The 25,444-nt window shown below is 44.0% G+C and overlaps 1 protein-coding gene across 4 annotated transcripts in view; it reads left to right on the forward strand.

The window, feature by feature from the left end:
- Positions 1-25,444, forward strand: part of mrtfba (myocardin related transcription factor Ba) — a 55,921-nt gene that overhangs the window by 6,958 nt on the left and 23,519 nt on the right. For 2 of the 4 annotated variants that reach the window (XM_066690155.1, XM_066690158.1), the window contains exons 2-5: positions 4,844-4,930; positions 5,854-5,955; positions 15,640-15,743; positions 17,492-17,747. In XM_066690155.1, the coding sequence (XP_066546252.1) occupies positions 17,591-17,747 (157 nt within the window). In that variant the 5' untranslated portion in view covers positions 4,844-4,930; positions 5,854-5,955; positions 15,640-15,743; positions 17,492-17,590. Of the gene's footprint in view, positions 1-4,843; positions 4,931-5,853; positions 5,956-15,639; positions 15,744-17,491; positions 17,748-22,445; positions 23,016-25,444 lie in introns of those variants that run through there. The other 2 variants (XM_066690156.1, XM_066690157.1) reach the window with 2 other exon arrangements.

The raw sequence follows: 25,444 nt of genomic DNA on the forward strand, positions 1-25,444 counted from the left end.
TTAACCTGATTGACTACATGAGTCGCTTTGGATGAAATCATCTGTGACCTGCAGTGAAATGAACCCTAGTGTTTGTCATACACTAGAACTGGGGAAAGCTCTATGTACCGTACTAAAGTTTCTAATGATTGTATTACATCAGTCACCAACTGTAATCGTACATGAGGTGTTTCCCATAAAGCATTCTTGTATTGTTAGTCTGTTGTCTGCTCTTTAATGGTGAAATACGTTTCGGCGATGTGACTCCTTTACTGCCTTCGGTGGTGTTCCAGACACTTTTATTATTTAAAAGCAGCTTTGATTTTGTTTCCAGCAGGTGTTAGATAGGCAACACATGCTTCTGGAACTGCATTAACAGCACAGAAACTGTATGAACTCTGAATGGCACGTGAATGGGCCTCTGATCTAATGCAAACAGGCTTTTTGAAGTGGGGAGAGTTGAGGAAATTAAGTCATTATTTTGTTCCCTATGCTTTGCTGGTACAATCACAGGCAATGGCCCCCTGTCACGTGTTTTCCTCTCGTCGATAACTGTGTCCTGTAATATGCCAGTTTCATTGCGCTTCAGAATGGTCACTAGGTCTGCTTTGCATTTGATGTGCTGCAACAGGAATGGTTGGTTTTACACCTGGGATGATAATTATGGAAAGGTGACATATTTCTCGATATTTCCCTCCCCCATCACTTCTTTTTCATATAGGGAACCAGGAACTGAAGTAATCGGATTGGGACCTGGAAGTCTAGGTATTTATAGAGTGGGACAATGTCTCCTATGTCCCTGTAGCATATGTTTGGAGTCCCTTGTTGGAAAATAAAGATCGATTTTCTTAGTTTCAGTAGATTTACATGTTCACACTGCCCCTCACACACGTTGATATCCCGAACTAAGAAGTGTGGCAGGAAATGCAGTCTGTTTAATCATTTATCCAGGCAGGAGGGGAGTTCATGTGTTGTCTGTTGTCAGATTTGGTCATGTCGCAAGCATTTGTGCCCCTTATCTTTCACGAGTGTGGTGTCCTAAGTGGCTGCAGGAGAGTACAATCTGGGGATGGGGCGATCTCGGAGCATGAATCGCCATACAAATGTTAAGGGCAACAGTGGGCTGCGGAGAAAGGTTTACAGATGGAGCCTGCAACAGTTCTGTCAGAGTTCAGTTTCGTTACAGTCAATCATCTCTAACTAGTAACTTTCCATCAATCTATCTTCCCCGTGTCATTAGCTCACCCGCCTGTTTCTCTGTTCTGGCACTTTTATCACATGCTGACGTCTGTTTTCCCTTATCTTTGATCAAATAGTTTCTGGTGAAATCGGCGCAATTGAAATTGAGCATTACTGTCGGTAAGAAATGGTAACTCCCGTAAGCTGTATGAAATATCCAATGATTAATACCAGTGTCACAGATAAAGCAATTGCAATTAGTTCCTTATTGTCAACTGTGGAGAACTGGCTCTTAGGGAATATTTCTTTGTTTTAATTGTTCCCCTTTCTGATTTGTTTGTTTTTTGCTCAAATGAAATGAGCTGCTGTAAAGAAAAGAAACTTGTGGCTGTGGGTTAGTGTTTGTGCCTCTTGTCACAAGATATGCTTGAGTTAGTACCTGTAATCCACGTCCAGCTGCAGTCTGTCTTACTCTTGCTCTAACTGCTTTCTCCATCACATGTGCTTCCTGGGCCTGGGTGGGTACACCCGCTTGTTGCCGTGGTGTCCGGGGGGGGCTGCCCAGGTGGAGCCCACAGACGAACGCCCCCCCGAGGATGCTTGGCAGATGTGCATCACTGTGCGAGAATGTCTTAAACGAAGACCGAAAGGGAATTCCTCGCATTGTAGCCCAGGAATCGAAACAAACTCTAGAAACAAAACAACTCCCCGAGGCGCCGTGAAGTGCCAGACGCGGGCTCCCTCCCCGACATTAAACCTAATACCCCACAAGCATGGCAGCTGTGTCTATTTCTGTCGGAGCTTAAGCCACCCCTCTCTCCTGACCCCCTGATGAGCTAAAAGCTTGGCTAGGGCAAAGCTGAGGGGAGAGGGAGGCAATGGCTTATGGGGCCTTGTGTTATCTTCTCCCAGGTCCTCTGGAGAATTCCTTTGTATTTACGGGAAAGAAGCCATACATATATATATATATAAACCCATTCAATTACTTTTTTTTAAAGACATAGCACTGATGTTATTATGGGAACCCCTATCAGAAACACTCTCACACTCTTTTTCCTTTGCAATATGCGGCAGCACATTTGCAGCCAGAGCTGTCTAGGGGGACGCACTTAGAGGTCAGAGAGGGTGAAGAAAGCAGGGTGGGAGGGGGCAAGGAAGGAGGGCCAGGGAAGAGTTTGTATTCCAGCTGGTTATTCTATTCCGGCAGGCCCCGAGTTGTGCTGGGAGCCTATTTTTAGCTGCACAGCTGACCTCTTCCTGCTTTGTAGTTGCGGAGCAGGGCCATCCATTTGTCGTGTTCTACATTGTCTGCGGCAGCCCCCTTCCGGGCAGACTGTACAGCGGGGTTTTCACACTAGTGTGTTTTATCCCATAATTCCTTAGTGCAGATTACATTGAGACTGAATCCCACTGTAAAATCACCATAAATTACCTCCATTTACGATGAAGAGGTTGTTTTTGTGTGTGTGTCACTGCCAGTACATATGATATTGTGGATAGCTGTGTCTGATACTGCCAGCATTGACAGAATTTTATAGTGAGTGCCATATACACCTACTGACATGACGATGATATAGGGAGTGTAAAATGTAGTGGCACTGATCACAGTTCATGCTTGAGAGTCCTGGTATTCATTTTAAGGGACAACGCTGTAATGTGAATGGGGAAGAGGACATGGAGAGCATTGTCTCTTGCTGCACAAAGAACTGACTCTGTGGTTGGAATGACCATACTTCCCCTTGTCATCGATCCGAACAAAGGCATTCAACAAGGCCAAGAACAAGATGACTTCCTTTTAATGAGATCTTTAGCTTTCCATTGGTATTTGTCTGTTACATTTTTACAAGTAGTTTTCAAATGTGAATTCACCGCATTCCAGGCACAAATGATTCTGATTGTCTGGTCTTTGAGGCTCCTTTGATTTCACTGTTTTTGCAATGAGCATTGGAGCGAGTGATTCTGGCCTGACGTAGCTGCAAAATGACAATTATGACTTTAGGAAACCGAAATAACAACAGAGTACCTGTTGTGTTCCTGTGTAAAGTGGACACCTAATGCACATAAGGTTTTGTTTTTCTCGCAATCTGGAAGTTGTTGTGTGATTCTGGTGCCAGAACAGCCTGCAGGCCTTCCTTCTGTGTCTCTACCGTGCTTTGCAGAAGCAGGGCTGATGTTGACCGGAGTTCTTAGTCATGCATGCGATTTATGTTTGTGTTTTTTTTATTTCTGTGTTGTGATTTATCTAACAGTTGCACGACTGTTTCTTGTCAGCATACTCTACCTTTATTCTTATAAATTTGATTTTGTCTTCAGTGCTTAGTTTGTGTGTGTGTGTGTGTGTTTACCCAGTAAATACAGAGACATTGTAACACTCTGGTGTTTGGTCACATTAACAGGTCGGCATTTCAGAAGTACATAAATAAATACATTTTAGAAACTAATGATAAAACCCTGGGGTGTCAAACTACATTGCAAGAATGAGGTTGTATTCTAGTAATACAGTGTAGCAGGATGTTCCCCAGTGGGTTGATGTTCTCAAGTATGTGAGAAGACTGGGGCAGTTTTAAAGTAGCCAGTGTTCTGTTCTTTGCAGAGGCCTTAAGAAGTATGAAATAGACGGTGGGGGATACTGGGGGTGGCTGGGGAGAGCAGAGGTTGTGTTTCAATCTCCAAAAGAATCCTTATGACTCATGCGGGGGTGGTGTCTTCAGGAGGATGGTGTTTGTTGTTTTCTTTATAAAAGAAATGCATTTGCCCATACAGTTCAACAGCATCATTTTATGGGAACTAGGTCAGATTTGACCGAACATTGCAGATTATGTCTTCCAGTTGGTCACGAAACACGCACGCACCATCTAGCCATTCTTTGAGAACACTCTTGAGAAGACTCTTGCTGCTGTCTGAGACTGTTCAGCTCTTTTATTATTATTATTATTATTGTTGTGGTTGTTTTATGTTAACCCAATTAAGCCATTTCTCAGAGGAGGTGCGTATAGTACACGTCTCGGCATACTGAAAGAAAAGGTGTGCTTGTTCTTGTGCCATGGGCCTGTGAAGTGCACCCACTCCTCCTCTGAAGAGACCCTCTTGTGTATAAATACCCAGCTGCCTTTGTCTTGCCGGACCCTCACCGCTCCTGTGACGCATCAATGTGCTGGGCTGTTCGTGGTTGCCACAGTAACCTCGGAGGTTGAGAATTGGTACAGTTTTCAGTTTTGATAAGTATCCCTAGTACACAACACCACCCTTAAAAAGGCCCAGAAATCCAGGTGCCCCCATGTCTCGGGGGTTAAGGACCTGATCTGGGGCTGGAGTTTACGTAAAACTGGAACTAACTGTAGTGAGTGTGGGCTACATTTCTGTAGAGGAAGTCAGTCATATTTATGTCTGTGTATCAGGGAGGACTTCTGTGGTCTATCCGCAGTTGTGAGGGTGGAGTCAGGCAGAGGGCAACATTGTCAGCTGTTTCACTTCACCCTAGACTATCCTATCTGATCAGGAGCCGGTCCTCACATTTCTTTACCATTGTATTATGTTTCCAATAAGCAGCAGTGCAGTTGACTGAATCTGCTTATACTTCCTGCCGCCCCAGGAAGGTATTTGAACCTGACACCCTCTTTTATCTAGAATGTGTTTTTTTATCTGTGTTCCTGTGTGACCTTGGTGGTGTTTTTCTGCATTTCAGATTGCTCACAATGGCCTAGTGGGGCTCTGAGCTGCAGGAAGAGGCAGAGACTCACGCCGGCTGGACCTCTCTCCTCTCCAAGCAAAGGTAAGACCAGGGCTACAAGAGAACGGAGGTGGGACGGGGGAGGAGGCCTGAGTCAGCTATGCAGGATTCTACTTCTGATATCTGATCTCTTACTGCCTTTGTGTGTACACTGAGAATCAGAGGCCAGTTTTATCCCACCTCAAGACTACATCTCCCTTTGTGGTGCAGGGTTTACACAAGGGCAAACAAAAGGTTATTGGCCCTTTGTCAAAGAAAAGAAGGTGTCCACCTCTATGTGGAAATTGCCCAATGGCATTCAAAGGCATGCGCCGGGCATACATCGCATCGCTCAGACCGCAAACAGCTGCCGTCTTGTCCTGATAACAGTTTATTTCCAACTGGCTTCGTGGCCAGAGTGCTGAGACCCTGTGAATGCGATGCTGCCTCATTCCTGCAAGGGCAGGAGCACGCCGAGGGCTGACACCATTTGGTTTTCCTGCTTGCTAATTTGTCAGCTCTGTCCCAAAGTGAAGAAAGCTGTCTACTGTAGGGCCAGACTACTCTTGCCAATTATTTTTCCAAGGCTTCATTTTCCAAATCTCTGGCTGAACTTGCACAGAAGCAAAGGGAAATCCAGACTGCTAATTGAATGTCACGGTGCCATCTACTGGCAGCTGAGAGACCATCCTGTACTGTAGATTGTGTCCTGTTCCCAGCTGCAGTCTTCAGCACCTACTAACCCTATTACGCAAATTGGAATTTACCTCAAGTTCACTCGCAAACAGATGTCTTCAACCACCTTAACCACAGTTCTTTATCTATCCATACCCCACAATCTGTAAAAAAAAAAAAAAAAAAAAAACTGATTATAATAAGTTTATATAAAATATGTTAACAGCATTAGCACGATAAAGTAAGAATGTCATTTCGAAATGTTTAGCTTCACACTTTACAAATAACCTCCTTTTTACTCGGACTGTAAGGGTCTGTCTGTGAAACTGAGAACGAAGAACAGAACTGGAATTACTGCATGGAAAACTAGGCAACCAAACCAACCCACAGAATATATTGGGCATATCTCTGAGGTAAGAGAGTCCAATAGCATAAAAAAATGTTGGTTTTCAAAAGCCGCCCCTTCGCCGCAGATTTTTGGTTAGGTTTTTAAGGCCAGATATCATTATAGAAACATAATAACACTTGTAAAGTCTTCCCTGGTAAGTTTACCTTAGGATGTATACACTTTTAACATGGTTTTTCTAAGGTTATGTTTTTCTGTGCTTTAACAGGCCTTCACACCGAATAAACCACGGCCTACCATAGTAAACATGTCTTACAAATACTTATCGGGGTATATCATGGTATTCCCGTGGGCCAGTGTTTTAAAGCTCAGTGAAAGCATGTTGAGCCACACGAAACCACAGTTAAAAAATGTTAAAGGGGCAAAATTCCTATGTTCAATTTACCAGGGTAAGTTTGTCAGAGAGTAACTTTTTCTCCTGCTGAACAAAGATCATTAAAATCAGTTGACATGAATCTGATATCCCAGGCTCAGTCCCAGCCTCTCTCCAGCCCAGCAGCAGCCACTGCGTTATTCATAATTTCCTCTGCCACTCCCTCCTGTCAACACACCGGGCCACACTTCCTTCAAGTTTTTTCCAGCTGTGCTTTACTTCTTTCATAGTCTTGGTTTAATTCTTTCATTCCCTCTACCCACTTTCTCTCTCTCTTTTTTTTAGTCTTGGTGTGTTGTGCATTTCTCACCAAGCTGTACATAACCCCAGAGAGTCCTTCGTCCTTGTCCACACTAATGGGAATCTCATCAGAGTTGGACACTGCACATAATAAACTCCCACCCCCCGGACACTTTTCATTGTGAGAGCTGACACAACAACGTCATATGGGTTCTCGAGACACTGTGGCCAAGTAACCGCCTACTCATAACCTCCCTGGGTAGCTGGAGCCAGGAGTGGCCCATTAGTTCTGTGATGCGTCTCCAAATCCCATGGGCACCAGCAAAATAGCCTGCTGGGAAGTCATACTCACTGTCAGCCCAGATTTACAGTGACAGGCATGGCGCATTCAGTGTTTCTTGTATTGACAACCCCTCAACAGAAAGCGGGCATGGGGAGGGGAGGATTGAGTGGGGGGGTGTGCCTCATTTAGGCCCTGACCTCCATTTAATTTCCTTGGAAATTGCAAATGTATCCATTTATTCCCCTGAACTAATTGCATCCCTGACTGGTGCAATTAAGAATGGGACAGATCGCCCTCTTGCTGCCTGTTTATGCTTTGATCCAATTACAGGAGAGTGTCTTTCTGAAGTGGTTGTCTACTTCCCAGCTTTCCACTGCCTACTGTCTTGATTTTTCGGTCAGCCATTATGTCCTCAAGAAAAGCAAGACCTCAGATTCTTCGCACTCGAGTCATTAAGACCTCAATGTCAGGATTCACTGTCTTTGTGCGGGCTGGGTCAGTTCTAACATCACAACACAGTTCCTTTGGCCTCCTAAAAATGCCCCTGCACTTAAACCGGCCTTTGAAGTTGACGTCCAGGAGGCCAGCATAAAGCGCAAATTAATGACAGATCTCTCTGTGATACATCCACATAATAATGACAGATCTTGACAACACATGGGAATTGGCAGGAAGTGTTCCTCCCTCCCAGGCTGGAAATTTACATCAGAGGTAAATACTTGGGGTAACAATGTATTGGAACGGCATAGTCAGAGCTGTTCCTGGAAGGACACCAGGCCTAACTTCTGACAAAACCCCTCAGCCTTAAGTGCACCAAGCTCCCCTGCCCTTTCAATAATAAATTACATTACAGTAAGAGGTTGTAGTCTTAATATTTCATAAGCTTGCAGTGACTCACTCTGCAGCCCCCCGCCGAGGGAGAAAACGGCTAATCGCTCTCTTAAGAAAGCAACAAAACTGTAGCAGTCATGGCTCTTAAAGTAAAAAGTGAACATCGGTCATGTGCTTGCATTTCACCAAACTTTCATTACCCTTCAGTCTGCAGCACCGATCACTCAAAAGCACATTTGATTTATATAGTGTGAAAAGAGCAGTTTCTTTTTTAACATCTTCAGGTTACAGTTTCGAATTGCGTTGGGTGATACATGAATCTAAAATGCATATAGACCAAACCCTTACATTCATTTCAGCATTTTTTTATCTTTTTAAATTATTAACGGGTTGTGATTACCCGTGTGTTTCCCAGTTCTGCACCAAAAGGGAGGTGAATATGAATCTAGTTGAATTAGTAGAAAACCAAGTGAAATAAGGGAAGTGTGCTCAAGAGCTGCTTTGTCAGCGAGCCATTAAGGAGATAGTTCTGGCCCTGGAATAAGATTCACCTCCTGACGGTAGGTCAACACCACGCACGTGAATACCTGGGATTTGACTCCCAAGCAATGGTTGCACGTTACACTGTCTGCCACGCCAGACCATAGCAACACAATGTCTGTGCGCACACACCCTTTCCGCTCACCAGTGGAAAATGGGCCACGCTACAGAACAAACATAGCCAGAGTCAGAAAAAGCAATATATAGCCCTGGTATCTGTTCGTCTAGAAAGCGTGCATTCATCATCGCAACAAGCGGCATTGTTTCAAATCTGGGTGAACAAAGAAAAAACTAAAATTGATTGCAGAAGGGCTCAAGATAAGAGTCTTCAAAATTCTCTTTAATTTTTTTTTTATTTTTTTTTATTGGCTTTTATCCATTATTTTTTTGTTCTTTTACTTTGTTTTTGTAATGTTTGGATTGTCCAGGGAGTTAAAAGAACAGTACAAGTCGATGATGTATGTGATATTGCTTCATGTTTGTCGCCAGCCCTCCAGCAGAAATTAAGTCATCGGAGAAGGAATGTTTGTTGTTACTGAACGGTGTTCGGGACTGTGTTTATGCATTTAGTAAACCACTTGATGAAGATTTTAGTCAACAAAATAAAATTTAAAACAGAGAACTGCCCCATAACGGGTGTATACAAATGCACAGCTGGCCTTTTTAGCTGTAGGTTGAACCTGTACTTAGTTTGGGAAATGCAGTACTAATTAATATAGGCTTTGATGGTAGGCTTTCTGCTTTACTTTATTTGAAAAGTTACTGAAAGGTTTGACGTTCTGATAGCGGAGTGAACGTTGATTTTAAATATTTAAAAGCTTAAGAAGGTATAGACTCAGACGGTTGCTTCCAACTCAAGGTAAAGATCAGGAATATAAGATCCACATAGAAATGGGCAACAGCTGATTCTGGGCTGGGATCAGGAAGCAATTCTCTATGCAGGCATTTGCGTGAGTAAATAATGGAGCCCATTATCACACCGTGTCATTGGCTGTGGCTGAATCTTGGATCCACAAACCCAACACGCAACGAGACCAGGGAGGTGGGCTTCTCGTTCGTACGCTTCCTTGTCCTCGGAAAGCCTGCAGTTCCTTTATAGAAGTGTGTGATTTCATTTGTGTGACGTTTGCTCCTTGGCTTCATATGGAGTCGGCACACAGTGTACTAGAAAGGTCTTCACAGGCTATAGCAAATAACCTAATGAGCCATATTAAGAAATAAGGGCAAGGGAAAAAGCAGATTTCCTGAGAGAATCAAAACTATTTTAATTGTTTAAAGCTGCCCAGAAAACAACCTGTTTCAAGCAAAGTTGACTGAGATTGTTTCCAGTTTCGTGTCTTGGAGTTGCTGATCTCCAAAATCCCATTTCTCCTCCTGTCCCGCGAATTAACCACTTACGCCCTTAACACATCTTCCTTAGCAGCTCTGCATCCACGACGGAGGCAGTGCTAGAACCGTTACCTGAAAGGAATTGTAATGGTGGCCTCTGGTCTGTGTGTTTATGGGCAGGACAGGATGTTCCTAGGCAACTGTGGCCTCCCAGTTTCTCAAAACCACATTCAGGACTCTTTCTATGTGGCAACCAAGCAAGCGCAGTGAGAAACAGATGTAAACGGATTACTTTTAAGTAAGCCAGGCGAATGACCTTTACTGAGATGTGGAGCAGTAGAGAAGGGTTGCATCGTGTGAATGGAGATCTGGAGCTATCGGAGAGCTGGAGTGTGGGCTTTAGTGGATTTTAGTGGGCTATTATGCGACAGAACCAGTTGGCCTAGAATTTCAGACCTACTGCAGAATAAATTGACTGCTTGACCAATTTTTTTATGGATTATTCCTGTATATTTTATTTTGTTAAACATGCCACCCCTTAAGATTTAAACCTAACTTTTTTTTTTTGTATCCGTTTTTGCTCCCCCCACTTCTGCATGATGTCATTTGATTGAAGTCAGACTTCGGCACAATCCTCAGAGTAGAATGGCGTTTCAACTTGTATCTCCAACATAATCGCTTCTGTACAGTGACCCCGCCAACAAGCCCAATTAATGCGTCACCAGCCCCTGCCTGGATGCGTCTCGGATGGCTACGTCTCTCGTCTCGGCCGGCTCCCCTCCCGCCTGACCCCAAGCATCTCGTGGTTGCCATGGCAATCATTCAGGGAAGCATGCGCTGGTGGGAGGGGTAGCCATGGAAACCTTAAGTTTTAGCTGCTTTTATCTGTATTTACATGCTGCTTTGATTAGAGGGCTGACCATGCTAATTGGCAGCCCTGTCGCCATGTGTTTAACATCTCCACTCACCGCCGACCGTTAGAACCAGCCTGGCTCTGTGCCTCTGCTGGAACAAGAAGGACTCTCTGAAGGAGATCACTGTGACAGCATTTCATGAAATCATGTGGCAGCACTTGGTTTTGTGTTTTAAATGTTTATTAACTGAGAAGTAGTCACTGGTCAGTGGAGAGCTCCGTATTTATAATCTACTTAAAGATGTGAAATATTATCTGTGAAATGCTGGGTTTCTATAAACCCGTGTCAGCATGTCTTCAACATCAAGGGAAAAAAGAAAGTCCACCCCAACTGTGATTCACACATGTCTTCAGACATATGGAATTATTTTATGCTACTGTGGCATAGTGTTCCACTGTACTGTACTTGTACTTTTCAGTTCAATATCCAAGATCTTACTAAATTAAAAAAGGATAGCATTGTCCAGAGTCCAGACAGTGAGAGAGAGGAATATTTCTGTCACCTTTTAAAATATTCATTATCAAGTAAAAAAAGAAAGAAAAAAATATATAAAAAGGAGGGGAATACACTGAGGTGTCTGTCGTGAAAATTATGACATCGTGATACATCCACAAGCCATAGTGCAGTGAGTGACAGACGAACAAAACAGGTAATGCGTTTCGACCCGTTCAGTGGCTTTTTTTCGGCAGCAGTGGAAATTAATAAATACATTAAAAGTAACCTTTCTCTGCATTGTGACATCATTTTGGATTTTTTCAAATTAAAAACCGAGAGTTGAATATTAGTTGGCTTTGTATGGGGATAATGAAGACATTATAGTCATTATTTTGGCACTGGTTAGCGTGGTACTCTTTTCTGTGCTCCAGACAAAGATGTGATCCAGTCATTTGTTGACTCTTCCCAGGCGTACCTCTGCAAGCTTGTCAGGGGCGATGCGAAGACCCTGAGTCAGTCCTTTCACACAGGAATGCACAGCCAGCGCTAACCTCAAACAAATATGGTCTTTACCCAAGATTAGATGTGCCCCGCAGATAAAGACGCAGACCCAAATTGAAAGGGATTGTATGACAACTGCCTATTAGTCACATGCATGCCGTCATCATGAGTCGCCATTCAGCGGGCTAACATTTTGTGAAGCAGTCCGCTCTGTGGCACGTCTCCGATTCCTCTTCTGTTTTCTCATTTCCCTTTTTTTTGCCGAAACGCCAAAATAAATGTGGTCGGGGCGCCAATTACTCCAATCCATCACTTTTTGAGGTTCGTTGCCCAAGTTTAACCATCCTCCATTGAAGACAGCGCCAGCCAGACTTTGCAATGATCTACCCCTTCCAACAACTGTAAACAGCTGTATTTCACGGGCTGCAGGGGATGGTTCTGTAGCAGCAGCTACTAATTAACGACTCGCTCTGTTTCATGAACCAAGCTGGGTGGGGGCCACTTTTTTCTCGGCGTGCCTGTTGACCCCATGGGTTTCTGTTCTGCCAATCGAGGTTGAACCTAAACAGGCTAATAATTAGAGAGGCAGGTCTGGCTTGGGGACACCGGGTCTTATCCTGCCCAGATGTCTGTGAGCCTTAGGCTGTTTCCTGTGAACATCCAAACCACAGCTTGACGACACTCCCAGCCCTCCTCCTTCCCCCAAACTGACTTGCACTTCAAGGCAGAGCACACAAGAATTTTTACATTTTATTTAATGTATTTTATTTATTTTGCACTTTCAGTATTTTTAAAAAGCTGGAATAGTATTTGCGGTCCCCTTTATAGTGCGCACGTTGTTTCTGCCATTTTTCCTTCAATGCGTTAGTCTAATAAAGCTCGATAATGGAGGGACTTAAAATCATGAAGCAAATTACATGCCTGGCAAGCTGATGGTTTTATCCTCTTCATAAATGTGCCGATGGTGTAAAATTTAACGATCCCTTTTATATCCCTTTAATAGTCTTCCGAGCGAGGACTCGTGCAATTGTATTCCTCTGGGTGTGCCACGATAAAACAGCCAGCAGCCTCTCTCCCAACCGCCTATCCCCAGTAGGGTTTTTAGCCATGCCATACCGACCCAGCCCATCAGCAGCAGATGGGAGATCTTTAGAAAGGGGCTGGAGAGATTTAAACTTTAATTTCCTGTAACAATAGGATTTGGCAGCTTAGAGAGGGAGAGGGAGAGAGAGCACTTACTGAGGGCCCACAATCACTGGCACACAGTCCATTCTTTCACACTTTACAACAACAGATGTGAATCATGTCTTAAACTGAAGCATGTCAGACCCAGGCTGTAATTCAGGAGTAATCACACGTTCAGCTGCCTCTCTGCGTTTCAGATGCGTTGTTTGTATATATTATATTATTTATTTTCCGTCCAAACTGATGAGATTCAGTAACTTCCAACAGCAAGGTGCACGCTGCAAGGCAAGAGAAGTCACGCCACTGCTGGTGATGTATGGTCTGTGTAAGTGCAGGGGGACGAGTCTTCAAACAATGTCAATGCTTTCACCCTGATTGGGAAGGGAGTCTGCATGTTGGCTGGCATTGGAGCACCATCAAAAGCTGTGCAACCTCCAGAGAGCTGATCCGTTTGAAAGTGTCTGACCACCTTCACGATGACATCATCCCCTCAGTGCTGTGTGCACAAGGAACACTGGTGGCTGCAAATGGGAATAAATGGAGCATAGCAGCTTTCACCTTGGCACCAATGTGATCTGAACACAAGAACAAGAGGGCCCTGAACCCTTTAGCAGCAGGTGTATCAACAGCGGGGTCATTAAGACCTTTTAACACTGTGTGTGTTATTATTGTAAAGAGAGTTTTGTTTAGTTTTTTATGCACCACCAGTTAAGCTATGAAGTGTTTTTGGCCAGAGACCCGAATAGCATTTGCAAAATAATTTGTTTTGATGGATTCATATTTTGTTCATTCTGTTTGTTCAGATTTATTTTTCAAGACAAGCAGATACAAATACTCCACTGAATGGAGTACAAATGTTGGGAAATATCTGGGAAATCTCTCTTGCAGGGAAACTGCTCAAGGTTTTCCAGAAATCTGGGAGCGGATGACTGGGCAGTTGTAGGTCTGCCACAAACAGAATAAAAGACAATGTGCACAACAGTATAACAGGCTTTATGGTTGAACGGCCGACGCCAAACGCCCCAATGGTGGCTGCGGCTCAGACGGGCACCCTATGGCTGAGAACAGAGAGGTTTTCATAGAATTAGGCTGATGGTAGTAAAAATGTATCTTGCGTTACGCTTCAAAAACATTTCCCGGCCTTCCAGTGACTCAAAAAAAAAAAAAACAGCAGGGAACAGGGAATTGACGTCATACTGACCCGAGCACCCAAGATCGCATTGTTCCCCGCCCCCGCCCTCACCCCCTGCCTCAATCAGATCATTCCTCCTGTCCTATCATTCGCGCTCCATTCCTAATGAGAGTTGCATAGGTCAAAGTTTTCTCGGTTTGTTTGTTTTTTTTCTTTCAGATTTTTAGTCCCTGTAGAATGCCAGTTATGAAAAATCCTCTGTTGGTTTTGTTAGTCATCTGAAAGGCAGTGAGCTGGGAGGATTGCTCCTGGTCATGTGGTGCCACAAAGTCCGGTCGAGTTAAACATAAACATACAGGCAGTCGATGAGAGAGAGCGAGAGAGAGAGAGAGAGAGAGAGCGAGCAGGCCAAGAGTTTCTATGCCCCTGTATTACCCTCGGCACTGCAGGGAAGAGGGAGGTAGCAGTTCAGTCAGGTGCGGATTGAGTCCATCAAAACCGAAATCAAAACCAAAGAGCGAGAGCTATTTAAAGGGGAATTCCCTGTAATATCAGTTCCCAATGTGTGCATATACAGCATGTCGATGTTATATTGTAGATCACCCATATACAGAGCACAATTTTTTATATGTGATGAAATTACTACCAATAATAAGATTGTGCAGCATGTACACAATAAAAATTATAATATTAGTCATAGTGATGATAATGATAAGGAATACTGAATTCCTTCTAGTTGTAATAATAAACTATACTAGCTAAACTGGTGATGTAATCCTTCTATTCACGCCCTGACACCCACACACACACACACACACGCACGCACACACTCCCAACACTAAACAAAATGTTATGTGGTTTAGAGCCGTCTGAGCCAACAATTTGGCTAAAAGTGGTGAGAGTAAGACACCTGAGCAGGGCAGCCTCTGAGGCTATTAACACAATCTGTGTGTACGGAGCGGGGGGGATGGGGAGACCTGTAGACTGACCCAATGGATGGCAGGCTGACTGAACATGAGACGCTTAACGAAAGCAATATACATGGGAGGGCAGAGAAGAGGGAGGGGGGAGGAGTCCTGCAGGGTACAAGGTTATGTCAGCCCTTGCAGAAGAGTAGCATGACTGATATAATAAGTCATGAAATATTATCTGGTTTTATTCCTGCTGTCAAAGTGCCAGAGCCTCTCTATCTCTCTCTCTCTCTCTCCTGGCTCTCGGCAAGGGATTACTGAAGAGCACCTACAACCGAGTTATAAACAGCCCTGTGCTGCCTATGGGATCTGAATCAACTTGCACTCCTGCCTGTCGAGTGAGCGCTGCTTGGAGAGGGAGCCCGGCTGGGCCGCAACAAGACCCTGTGGCCAGCTCCTCTGCTCTTTATTCTGTCTGTGTGACATAGCCCCGCCCCCTTCTCCAGACCAACGTTTGTGAGCATCACGGTTTTGGCACGAGATCCGCCACCGCGTGCCCTCGTGCATCGGCTCCTATTTCACCACACACGGAGGTCGCTTTTACAAAAGAGAGCTGGTAATACCAACCAGCTCGCTCTGTCACTCTAACCCTAACCTGTAGTCCAGCCATAAATAACTTGCCCTATGTTTATCCTCCACACTGCTCAGAGGCTTGGAGGAAGAAGCTGCATGGGCCGGGCCGGGAGTTAATAAGCAGGCTCTGATGTTTCATTCCGTGTACAGTCCCGGTGAGTGGTTGCCCGAAGGTGCAAGCTAGGTGTTGGAGTGGGGGCCACCGTGTGTTCAGAGGTGAGAGACTAGGCCTCCTGATAGGCGAGCTCCGAAACGCAGGCAATGGGAGACGATAGGCTGACCAATATCAGTTTACATAGCTCTCCAGGGTAGAAAAGAATTAGCAACGCAAACAATGCCTGCTAGGCTAAATCCCAGAGCCTTACAGGAATCTCTTCTTCACAGATCAATACTTGGCAGCATGGAGGCGGCCTGCACACCTTAGAGAGGGAGAGGACGAGGAGGACTGAAGGAGCCACTCTCCGTCTGACCAGCCATTTGCACTGCAGGTGAGAAGAGGATGGGGTCAGGACACTGAGAACGTGAAAACTTCAGTGCTTTAAGCACCTAGTGTACATGATCTATTTTCTGTTAGACTGCATTACTTATTTTAAAACAAAAGTATAAGTTACAAAGATATACATTTTCTTCAATTAATGTAAGCCCTTAGTCTACAGGGTTCAGTTTATTTTGTTTTTTTTAAGGTATTTTAAATTAATCTAAATGTCTGGTTTAATAAAGCGTGAAGTTTTTTCTTTTAAAACTAGGCTATAAAATAAATAGTGGTACAAAGACCACTCCTGTACAAGGACTTACGATTCTCCACAAGAATCGCCAGTCTGATGGACACTCCATGAGATTTTATTTTTAAAAATGTAATTGCCTAATAATGTTTTAATAATACCTCGACAATAGCAGCTTTTAATGTGCACAGGTCAACAAAATGAAAAAACACTGCAAATCTGTTTGAATCAGTTTGATTATCAGATCTGTGTTCTGCAGCGCTGCAACCACAGACATGCAGGAGTTTGAAATCATAAGCTTCGTTTCCTCACAGGGTGCTTGTTTTTTAGCTGTCGTTTGTTTGTTTTTATTCCCCTACCTTTTTAAACAAATGAATGAAAATGTTTGCTTGTCGAGGGGAAAGTTGCATAATAGTTTGAGTCAGTCTTCCTTCTTGGTCCCAAACTTTCATGAATTTTTTTTTTTTAGTAGAATAATATATATATTTTGTAGGCTGCAGATCTCTTGGCCGCTTTGAACATTTGCAGGCCGCTTCCACAAGCTTTTATTTTTCTTCTCTCCATATTTTATTTTGGGTTTTTAGACTAAGCATCAGACAAATTGGAGCCATTTGCTGTCTGAATCACTTGTTGTGTGATTCGTTCCATCAGAGACCATGGAAAGTGTGCTTTCTTTGGCCGAGCTGAGGTTCAGGAAGAGATGTTGTTTTGCACACACAAAGATTACAAGCAAGAGACAAACTCCCACAGACAAGAGCAAACTGAGCCCTGACTTTGGGATCCTTCTATTGTTGTCATCGTCGTTGTTGTTGTCAGAAAGGAGAACAAGTGGTCAGAAGGAGACACTCGCAGTGCCTTAAAAATCTGAATGTGTCGGGGGATACAGTCCATTTCACTCGCATCATTTGTCAGCAGTTGCTTGCATTCAAATCAAAACGGCTTAGATTGTCAACAAAGATTACGCTGTTCATCATTGTGCAAGTTCTGTCTATTCTGGAGCCACAGTTAATATGTGCTTTGTATACTAAACATGGAGTAAATAACCAAATGATTCAAGAACAGGGAACAAAATTAGGCATGCTGGAGTACTAAACCCACACGATGACTCCCCAGTGAAATTAACTCACTAGCCCCTTGTCCGCAATGCATTCATGCTTTTCCCCACAGATAAAATGTTGTAATAGCAGCCGTTAAGATTTAAGGGAAGTTGAGAGCTGTCCCAGGACCCTTATGAACCAGTCGGTGACCGATCCAGATTGTTGTGAAATTCCGTACACTTCTATCTGGGGAAAGCGTGAATAAACTGTTTTTGTTCTGGCGGGCAACAGGGTCTGCGGTCTGTTTTTTGAGAGAGAACTGCAGCCAGAAGAATGGAGGGAAAGATCTGCAAGGCACCTGCCTCTGCTTAGCATGCCCTCCAAACCTCTCTCTTGAATAACAGAACACATCCAGTACCCGACCTAACCCTTGAACTCTGCAGGCCGAAATGATGACCCCGCTTACTTTTCTTACAGGGTATACACTGTGGGCGCTGAGGAGCACTGACTTGGGTGCTGACGGTTTCCAGGGAGACCACCAGCCTCCTGACACCTCCCTCCCACCCCTGAGGAGACATGGATCCCCAGCAGCTTCAGCTGGGACCACAGGGGGAAGTCGGGATGGTGGGCTTACTGGTCCCCAGTCCGCAGAGCGAGGCGGTGACCCACGAGCTAGAGGAGCTGTCGCTGCAGCCCAGCCAGAACCTGCCGCCCCTCAACGAGCGCAAGAACGGTGAGTACCAACCCAGCAGCCTGGACTCCCCGCCCTCGCAGAGAGACCTCGCCCACTGCAGATATCCAGGGCTCCGTTGCACCAGACCAGGTCCACAGTGGAAGAAAAATGTGTGATGGAATCTGCTCTTTTTTCCATATCCTGCTTTGCTGTCCTTTTGAAAGCCCTGAACCAGGTTTCACTGCAAGGTTATTGTAGCCTATTCTGGGTTATAATACACCTTAGCTATTGAGTGATGGATATTCGTTTACTCTAACTTCTATTTATTTATTTTTATTGATTAGCAGATGTCCTTACCCAGGGTGTTTTATATATTCCAATGCAGTATACAATGTAATGTCTAATTATAGTAAACTAAAATCAACTAGAAAGTGCAAAGGTTACATCAGCGCTGTGTGCACAACATCTGCAGTCCACTACAGTCTGAATATCAGTCAAGGATCCGAGCTGCTGCAAATTAATCCCCGACTGCGGCTCAGATATTTTCTCTCTAATTATTTGAGAACTTCAGTTAAGTGGATACTTAAGCAGGAATTCCTCCATGTTTAGCCAATTTGTAATTGCAGTGTAAATGCAGTTGGGGGATTGAGTTTAACCCTTTCTCTCAAGAACCGGAACAACAAGGTGTTTATGATTCATTGTGTTACCGTTAACGGCTCACTGAATTCACTACTCTGGTGTCTGGAGAAGTACAGCCCAGTGCTATTTTGTGATCTCTACCATGCACTCTAAAGTTAAAGGGTGTCATTGCTGCAATGCAGTATCCAACATCCCACAAGTATTACCCCACTAGGTGTTTTTATTTCTCCCATTTTTCTTTCCGATTGTCTGGCCCTGTGACCTTTACAAAACCTGGGAAGCCCATAACATTCCCTCAGCATGCCCTCCTATTGGCTGCTCTGTCTGGTTCCCACAATCCCAGAATCCCCTGGGCTCCAGCCAGAGCCTGTCTGGAAATGTTTTTCTGGCATTTGAATCCCAATGAGAGGGTGCGCTGGGACATGTCAGGGAGGGGAAGGGGGGGCAGCAGTGACCTGCGCAGAGTGACACACTGACGTGTTCATAGCGGCCAGCCAGCACATAGAGTTATAGAGGGATCTCCGGTTACCCTCTGAACTGTGAACTCATACCCTGTCTCTGAGAAGTGACGTTGATTAATTATACCGAGCTGTTGCTAGTGGGCTCTTGGTACATTTCTTGCATGTGAAATCTAATGCATACATTGAGGCACTGATTGAAGGGCTAAATTTATATCTGACCATCCCGCAACCTCATTCTCTGAACCTCATTTGCACTTATTCACCGCCCCCCCTTCCTGCTTCTTATGTAAAGTCCTAAGCAAACTGAAGGGTTCAAGATAATATTTTACTAGAGCTGATTTTCTCTGCAGTCAAATGAGCTGGTCTTGTTTTGTCTAATGAAAGGCTTAGATAAAGGCTTTCTTTGGTAGTTTTGTACCAGATCCCGGCTGGTTACAGAATTGAGTGGGAAAGCCCAAAACCTGGTGCCAGAGACAGACCCTGTCCATAGCAGTAGGACTGTTATCTCACAGATGGTATGTCCAAACTCCACAAACCAGATTCGCTATCAGAAGGATGTCAACTCCTCGGCCCTCACACTGAGAGATTACTTTGGGCAAGCTTGAGGTATTTGTATTTGATTCTAAAATTACAGGATTGAGGATTTGTAAACATGCTACTTGAAGGAAACAAGAAAAACGCTGACTTGTACAGGCTTAGTACCTCAGAGGGGGTTGTGTCCTTTGGCTGTGGGGGCAGTGAAGTGCAGTGGTTGTTTGGTGGGAGTTGAGGAAGTGGGAGGCAGTGTGCTGGAACTGCCTGAGCTTGTGGCGTTTCTGCAGATGACAATTGCTTTTGTGAAGGCAGTGTTGCATGGGTGGGGGGCAACAATTAACTGTTTTGTAATGACCCTGCTGTGTCCTGTCCATGATCCTGCAAAATCTAGGGGTGTTCTCTGTAGCCAAGCTTGTGGTTGCTTAATATCCCAGCCTTGGTGTCATGCCAGAGCTGGAGTTAGAGAAATGCATGCTGGTCTCTGCTTTTTATCGATTTATTTATGTTTTGCTTTTTTTTTTTAATCCTGTCTGCGCCAGACACATTGATTAAGTGATCCTTATGGCTGATCACTGAGCTCAGGTCTCCATTAATCACAAGACCTCTCTCAGTTCCTCCTCACAGCCATGCTCGACAGATACTCACCCATGTGCAAGAGCATCTGACAGGACAGCCCCTGTAAATTTACCGTAGGGTTTTTGCACATTTAACCTACCACAGGTTTACATTGGATTATTATTATTATTATTATTATTATTATTATTATTATTGGATGACCAGCCATAGTGAACATGCCTTCAAAATATTTATCCTGGTATCCACATGGTGCGGTTCAGTAAAGCACAGAGAAGGCATGTTGAACCCATAGAAAATTGCTGTAAAACCATAACCCAAATATCAGAAATGTACCAGGGTGAACTAAGGACATATGAAGATAAAAGCCCTAAGGAGGCTCAAGTTATGTTGGTGTTTCTGCCACAAAGAGATTAGCCAAAATGTTTTATTCATTTAAATATGTAAACCTTGTACAATCTTAAGGTTACAAACAGGAAGAGGGTCCCTCTGACTTGTTTGGTTGCTAGTAGCTAAATGTTCCCGGAAAGTCATCCAGCTGTTTCCAGTTTTCCAGCAAATCAACTTCAATAACCTGGTTGTAGTTTGTCCCAGACCCACACAAATCGTTGTGTGTATATATGTATTCATTTATTTCAGTCCTAAGCCTCAGGAGTGTGTATCTTGTGTTTTGACAAGCGTACAGTTAGTATTGAGTTAACCGTTACTGTGTTTGGCTCTTATCACACTTACAGGGAGTGGTCTGTTTGCCAGAGGTGGATTCTGGGACTTGTCAACCCCACGCTGGGAATGATATCTTCACTCCTTCACAAATATTCACTCCTCATACGTACCAGAGAGACATTTATAGATCTGTTTAGACAAATCTGTCTCTTAAAGGTCTCTTGTAATGGCAGCTGGGGAAACAAATGGGCATTTCCTCAGCGACTTCCTCCCCGTGAAGGGAGTCGCACATGAGAACGCACTTTTTGTGTTTCGGCTAGTTCCACGTGAGAAGAGCATCGTCCCCACTCGGCTTTATGGTACAATACAGACATTGCATATTCTGACGTCTCCAGAAATGTGGAGGATTGTTTTGCGTTGGCTCTGATATCTCCTCTGACCTGAGATCTGAGAAAAAGACACCCATGGAGGTTGAGGTATTCAGTGTCTGTGTATGTCTGTGTCAGTCCAGTGATAGGACAGGAAGTGCTATACAAATAAAAGTACCTAATCTGTGCGTGGGCCTCTGCTCTCAGACTCTCTGCTTTGACGAACACTGAGCAGAGGGCCCACTGAGGTCAGTTAGTCACTGACTGGCAATTTCAATAGAGCTGACCAGACCTCCGGCACACACTGTGAGACTCTACATCGCTGCACTTATCAGAGTTTATTATTCTGATGTTCTTAGTGCTTTTCCTTTTCTTTATTAGTTAGTCTGGGGCAGTTTGGGGTGGATGGCTTATCACCCACATTTTGTACACATTTCTGTTTCACTAAATCATCACGCTATAACTGCTTCCTTTAATGAAGTACACTTACTCATTTTGCGATCTCCTTTGCTGTTATCTGGCGTAGGTTTGTCTTGAAGATGGAGTGTGGTATGTAAAGCAGGTGTCTGCAAAACACATTAAGGATACGATCAGAAGGAATTTAATATACAGTAGTCCTTATGATTTCAACGGCCTTTATGTCTCAAAAAGGAGAGGCCCCGCTTTGCATTCATAACAAACCGATGTGAAACACCCTGAATACACCCTGAATGTAAAAGATGCAGAGCTACAAATGAGTGCCTGCCCAAGCGATCAAAGAGCACACAAGGAAGAGCATGCCATCAAGAGAATAAAATGGCAATGGGCCTCACAGACAGCAAGAAGGATGGATCGTCGTTGGATGCAAGGAAAAACTGGACTGGATCCCAAGGGATAAAAAGAACGAAAACAAAACCAACCAGTTGGAGCCAGTTGGATAAGGAAGTTCATCCAGCCATGGGTCCAAAAGGGTTCATCATCAAGCTGTTGATGAAATGTTAAATGTCTTGCAGTATCTTTATAGGACGCATTGTAATCTCTAAAATAAAAAACACCAAAGAGCTTCAAGATGGACATTTATTGAGAGCAATTAAATAGCAAGGCAGAGGTAAACATTCCTCATCACGGGAGCCGTAAAGTACTTCTTAGTCCCTTGTTTGCAGTAAAACCTCAGTGTTTTTAAGATTGCATATGGCTTTCATTTTCACACAGCAATGAGTGACTTTTCCTACCTCATACCCCCCCCCCCCCCCCAACCACCCCAGGAAAGTATTAAAAAAGTTTTGTTTTAAATGCAGGAAAAAAATAACCAAAACCAAATATGTTTAACAATCGTTTAATGCCAGCGTATCTGCTTTCGATAAACCCCAAACCCTCAGAGGCTCAGTGCATGTGGTCAGTTATCTGCAAAATTAAATCACCATGCCCAAGCAATACACAAAGCCATTCCATGAATTCCAGCACTTCAGAACAATCTTGGATTTTTATCCCAAGGTGTTTCTTCCGTGGGCAGTATAGGATCGAGAAAAGAAAAGGCAAAGAAAGGCATGGGCAGGAATGAACGAATTAATGTTTTGGAGTTTTTGGTATTTTTTTTTGTTTTGTTCAGACGATACACTTTCAAAACGTCCTTTTTCTTTGCTCCCCACTGATATGCTACCTTCTCCTGACGGTACCACAACACACAGGCTAGTGAAGCGACTGGAATTCAAGGACTTGCCAAGAGTTAATCCCGTTGTAGCTGAGCAGTTGGGCCCTCCCCCCGAATCTTACTGGCTGAGCAGTGCAGCCCCATCGCTATCTGAACATGCACAGTCTTGAGTGAGACAGACCGAGCGAGTTAGAGACACTGAGAGAGAGAGAGAGAGAGAGAGAATCGAGAGGGACTGTGCTGGGCAGTGAGCAAGGTTCAGGGATGTCTCAGACCGAGGCTCTTCCTCCAAGCTCTGTGGCTCCTTCCCTTCCTACTCCCTCTGCCCTGGAGGAGACTGAGGGGACTCCAGACCACAGCTCCACAGACCCTGCCGCCATCGCTGCTGCCGGACCCCAGTCCTAGATGGCTTTCCTAGAGGTGGAGACCCGCGCAGTCTGCAGAGGCAAATTCAAATCAGGTGCAGCTCCTGCTCTCTGTCTCTCCTGCATGACTCTCTACCGTCACTTCCCCCAACCCCCTAGAGCAACTCTGGGATATTAATAATCCTTACTTGCACCTAAGAATGTGTGAAGGATGTTATTTTTTTATTTTTCCTCTTCAGTTGCGTTCTAAAAATGGAAAATCAGCTCTTCATTTCTCAGTGTATGCCTGTAAATCCTACTCCCAGGCAAATATTAGAACTGTCTGGCATCTCTGGGAGAAGCTGGCATTTTATTTGTTTAATTTTCAACCAGGAAGAAGGTTATAAGTTGCAGCTTGTCTTGCTTGTTTAAGCAAGCCACTACACACCCTCATTCTAAGGCAGGGCAAAGTTTTTTCATTTATTTATCTATTTATTGTATTTATTCATCCAGTTGTGGTGACTTCTATGTTTCTGGCAGTGTCTCCAAGATCCTTATCGTATGCTTATTGTGTGGCACATGCAGGATGCCTTTGCAGTCAGTCTGTAATTAATCTGGGAGGCTACAATAAGGATGCTTTTCTGAAATTGGATCCTAAACAAGGATACTTCTGTGTAGTTCAACACTGTCTTTCTCTATGTGTTTGCTTATCACTGTGGCAGGATGGGCAGGAACAGGAATAGCAAGGACTAGTGTGTGTACATGCTGGAGGGCTTGGTGGTTGCTTTGGGACCCAAGATGGCCAATCTGGAATGGGTTTAATGCAGAGGTTGGCTGTAAGACCCCCCAAACCCCCCAGGGCTGAAACCGATGTAAGGCTAGGAGTGTAAGAAATTTGGAAATTGCATGGAATTCTTTGATTCACATTCCAAGCAATGCTTTGAAAATTAGCTTGAAGTATAAATTAACATGTCGGTCTTGTTCATTGCTGATGGGGAGACCACTTCTGGAACTTCTATTGCGCTGCGTGCATGTATTGTCTTGGGTTCCATAGGTTTCTGTTAAAATACGCATCAACGCCATAGGGCATTATTGTGTAAATCACTTTCAGCAGCACACGCACAAACACTACTGCTAATCCTAATCGTTTCAGAATATGAGTGAGCATATCCTGCACATGAAAGATGCTGCTGAAGGTCCATTTTGAGTAGTTTTTTTACCCCCAGCCCTTAATTTGGTCTCATATTTCAGATTGTAGTTCCAAAACAGAAGGACATGTTTTGTTTTACAATTTCTCCCCAACAAGAACACAACTGAACCCATTTAAAGCATCCTTTTTTGGCCTCTGTGACTCTGTGTGTGGCATTGCGATGAACCCAGTTGGCAAGCTGGACTGTGACCCCAAACCAGTGGACCAGCACATCCAGACTGTTACAGCTGAGATTCATTCCCTACGGCTCCTCTGTGAACTCCTGCCTGGGCAGGAAGCAGAGAGACATGCCAGATGGAATCTATAAACTGAGACCATGTGAGAGAGGAACACAGTGTCTGTGTCCCCTCCCCCACCTCACCTAGGGTGGACCTCGACAGAGCCCCTTCCATTTCCCCATCCATACATTCCTCTCCTTGGGGAAGTGGACAGTATGCGTAACACTCTGACAGAAGAAGGTGAAAAAAACAGTCATATTGCATGTAAACTGAAAAAATTCCCATAACCTTTGAGATCTGAAGACTGATGTTCCATGTGTCGCAAGTGCAATTGATTCGGCTTTATTTCGATCCTACGCTTGTCTTCCTCCAATTCTGAAACCATCAAGATTCTTCTCCAGAGAGGTACAGTCGAATTTCTACTGTAAATAACTGGCATGGTTAAAAGTATCATTTCATGCCACATCACGTCTACAAATTGATTTTTCATAAATAAATGTTGAAATTTTGAAATTGTCGCATTCGCATTTCTGTTTTATATAAGCTCACTTAATTGACAAGGCATTACTAGAGACCTATCAAATCACGGTATGCCATTCCATGATCTTTGTCTCGTCTGTGAAAGCAACAGATTTCCCAAGATAAGCAAAAATGGTTCACTCTTTTAAACTGGGGTGCAGCTTCCTCCCGGGATTTATGATCTATCTGTTTGAGAAACTTGGATTCCTACCGAAAATAACATATTTCACTCCACTGGATACATTTCGCAGAAACCGTGAAACCTGTTATCAGTGTGAAATAAACAGCCTTAGAAACTGGCACCACACTTATTTAAAATTTTTTTCCTACTCTCAGCATGACTTCGAACCAAAACTGTGCAATTTATGGATCTAATTAATGAACTGCACAGATGACCCCCACCAACCAAACATTGCTTTTGCTTTGCAAGTGCCCTCCACTGTGTTTGCATTCCTGTCCTTTTTAATTGATATCAATCTGATCTGATAACGAGACTATCTGGAAAGGAAACGAGGTCACATTCTTGGATATAGGTAAAATTATTATTAGTATAATTAGTATTATTATGCTTTAACCATGTTTTCGTGAAAGAAATCTA

Source organism: Amia ocellicauda, chromosome 17, assembly GCF_036373705.1.
Source record: "Amia ocellicauda isolate fAmiCal2 chromosome 17, fAmiCal2.hap1, whole genome shotgun sequence".
Classification (NCBI taxonomy): Eukaryota; Metazoa; Chordata; class Actinopteri; order Amiiformes; family Amiidae; genus Amia; species Amia ocellicauda.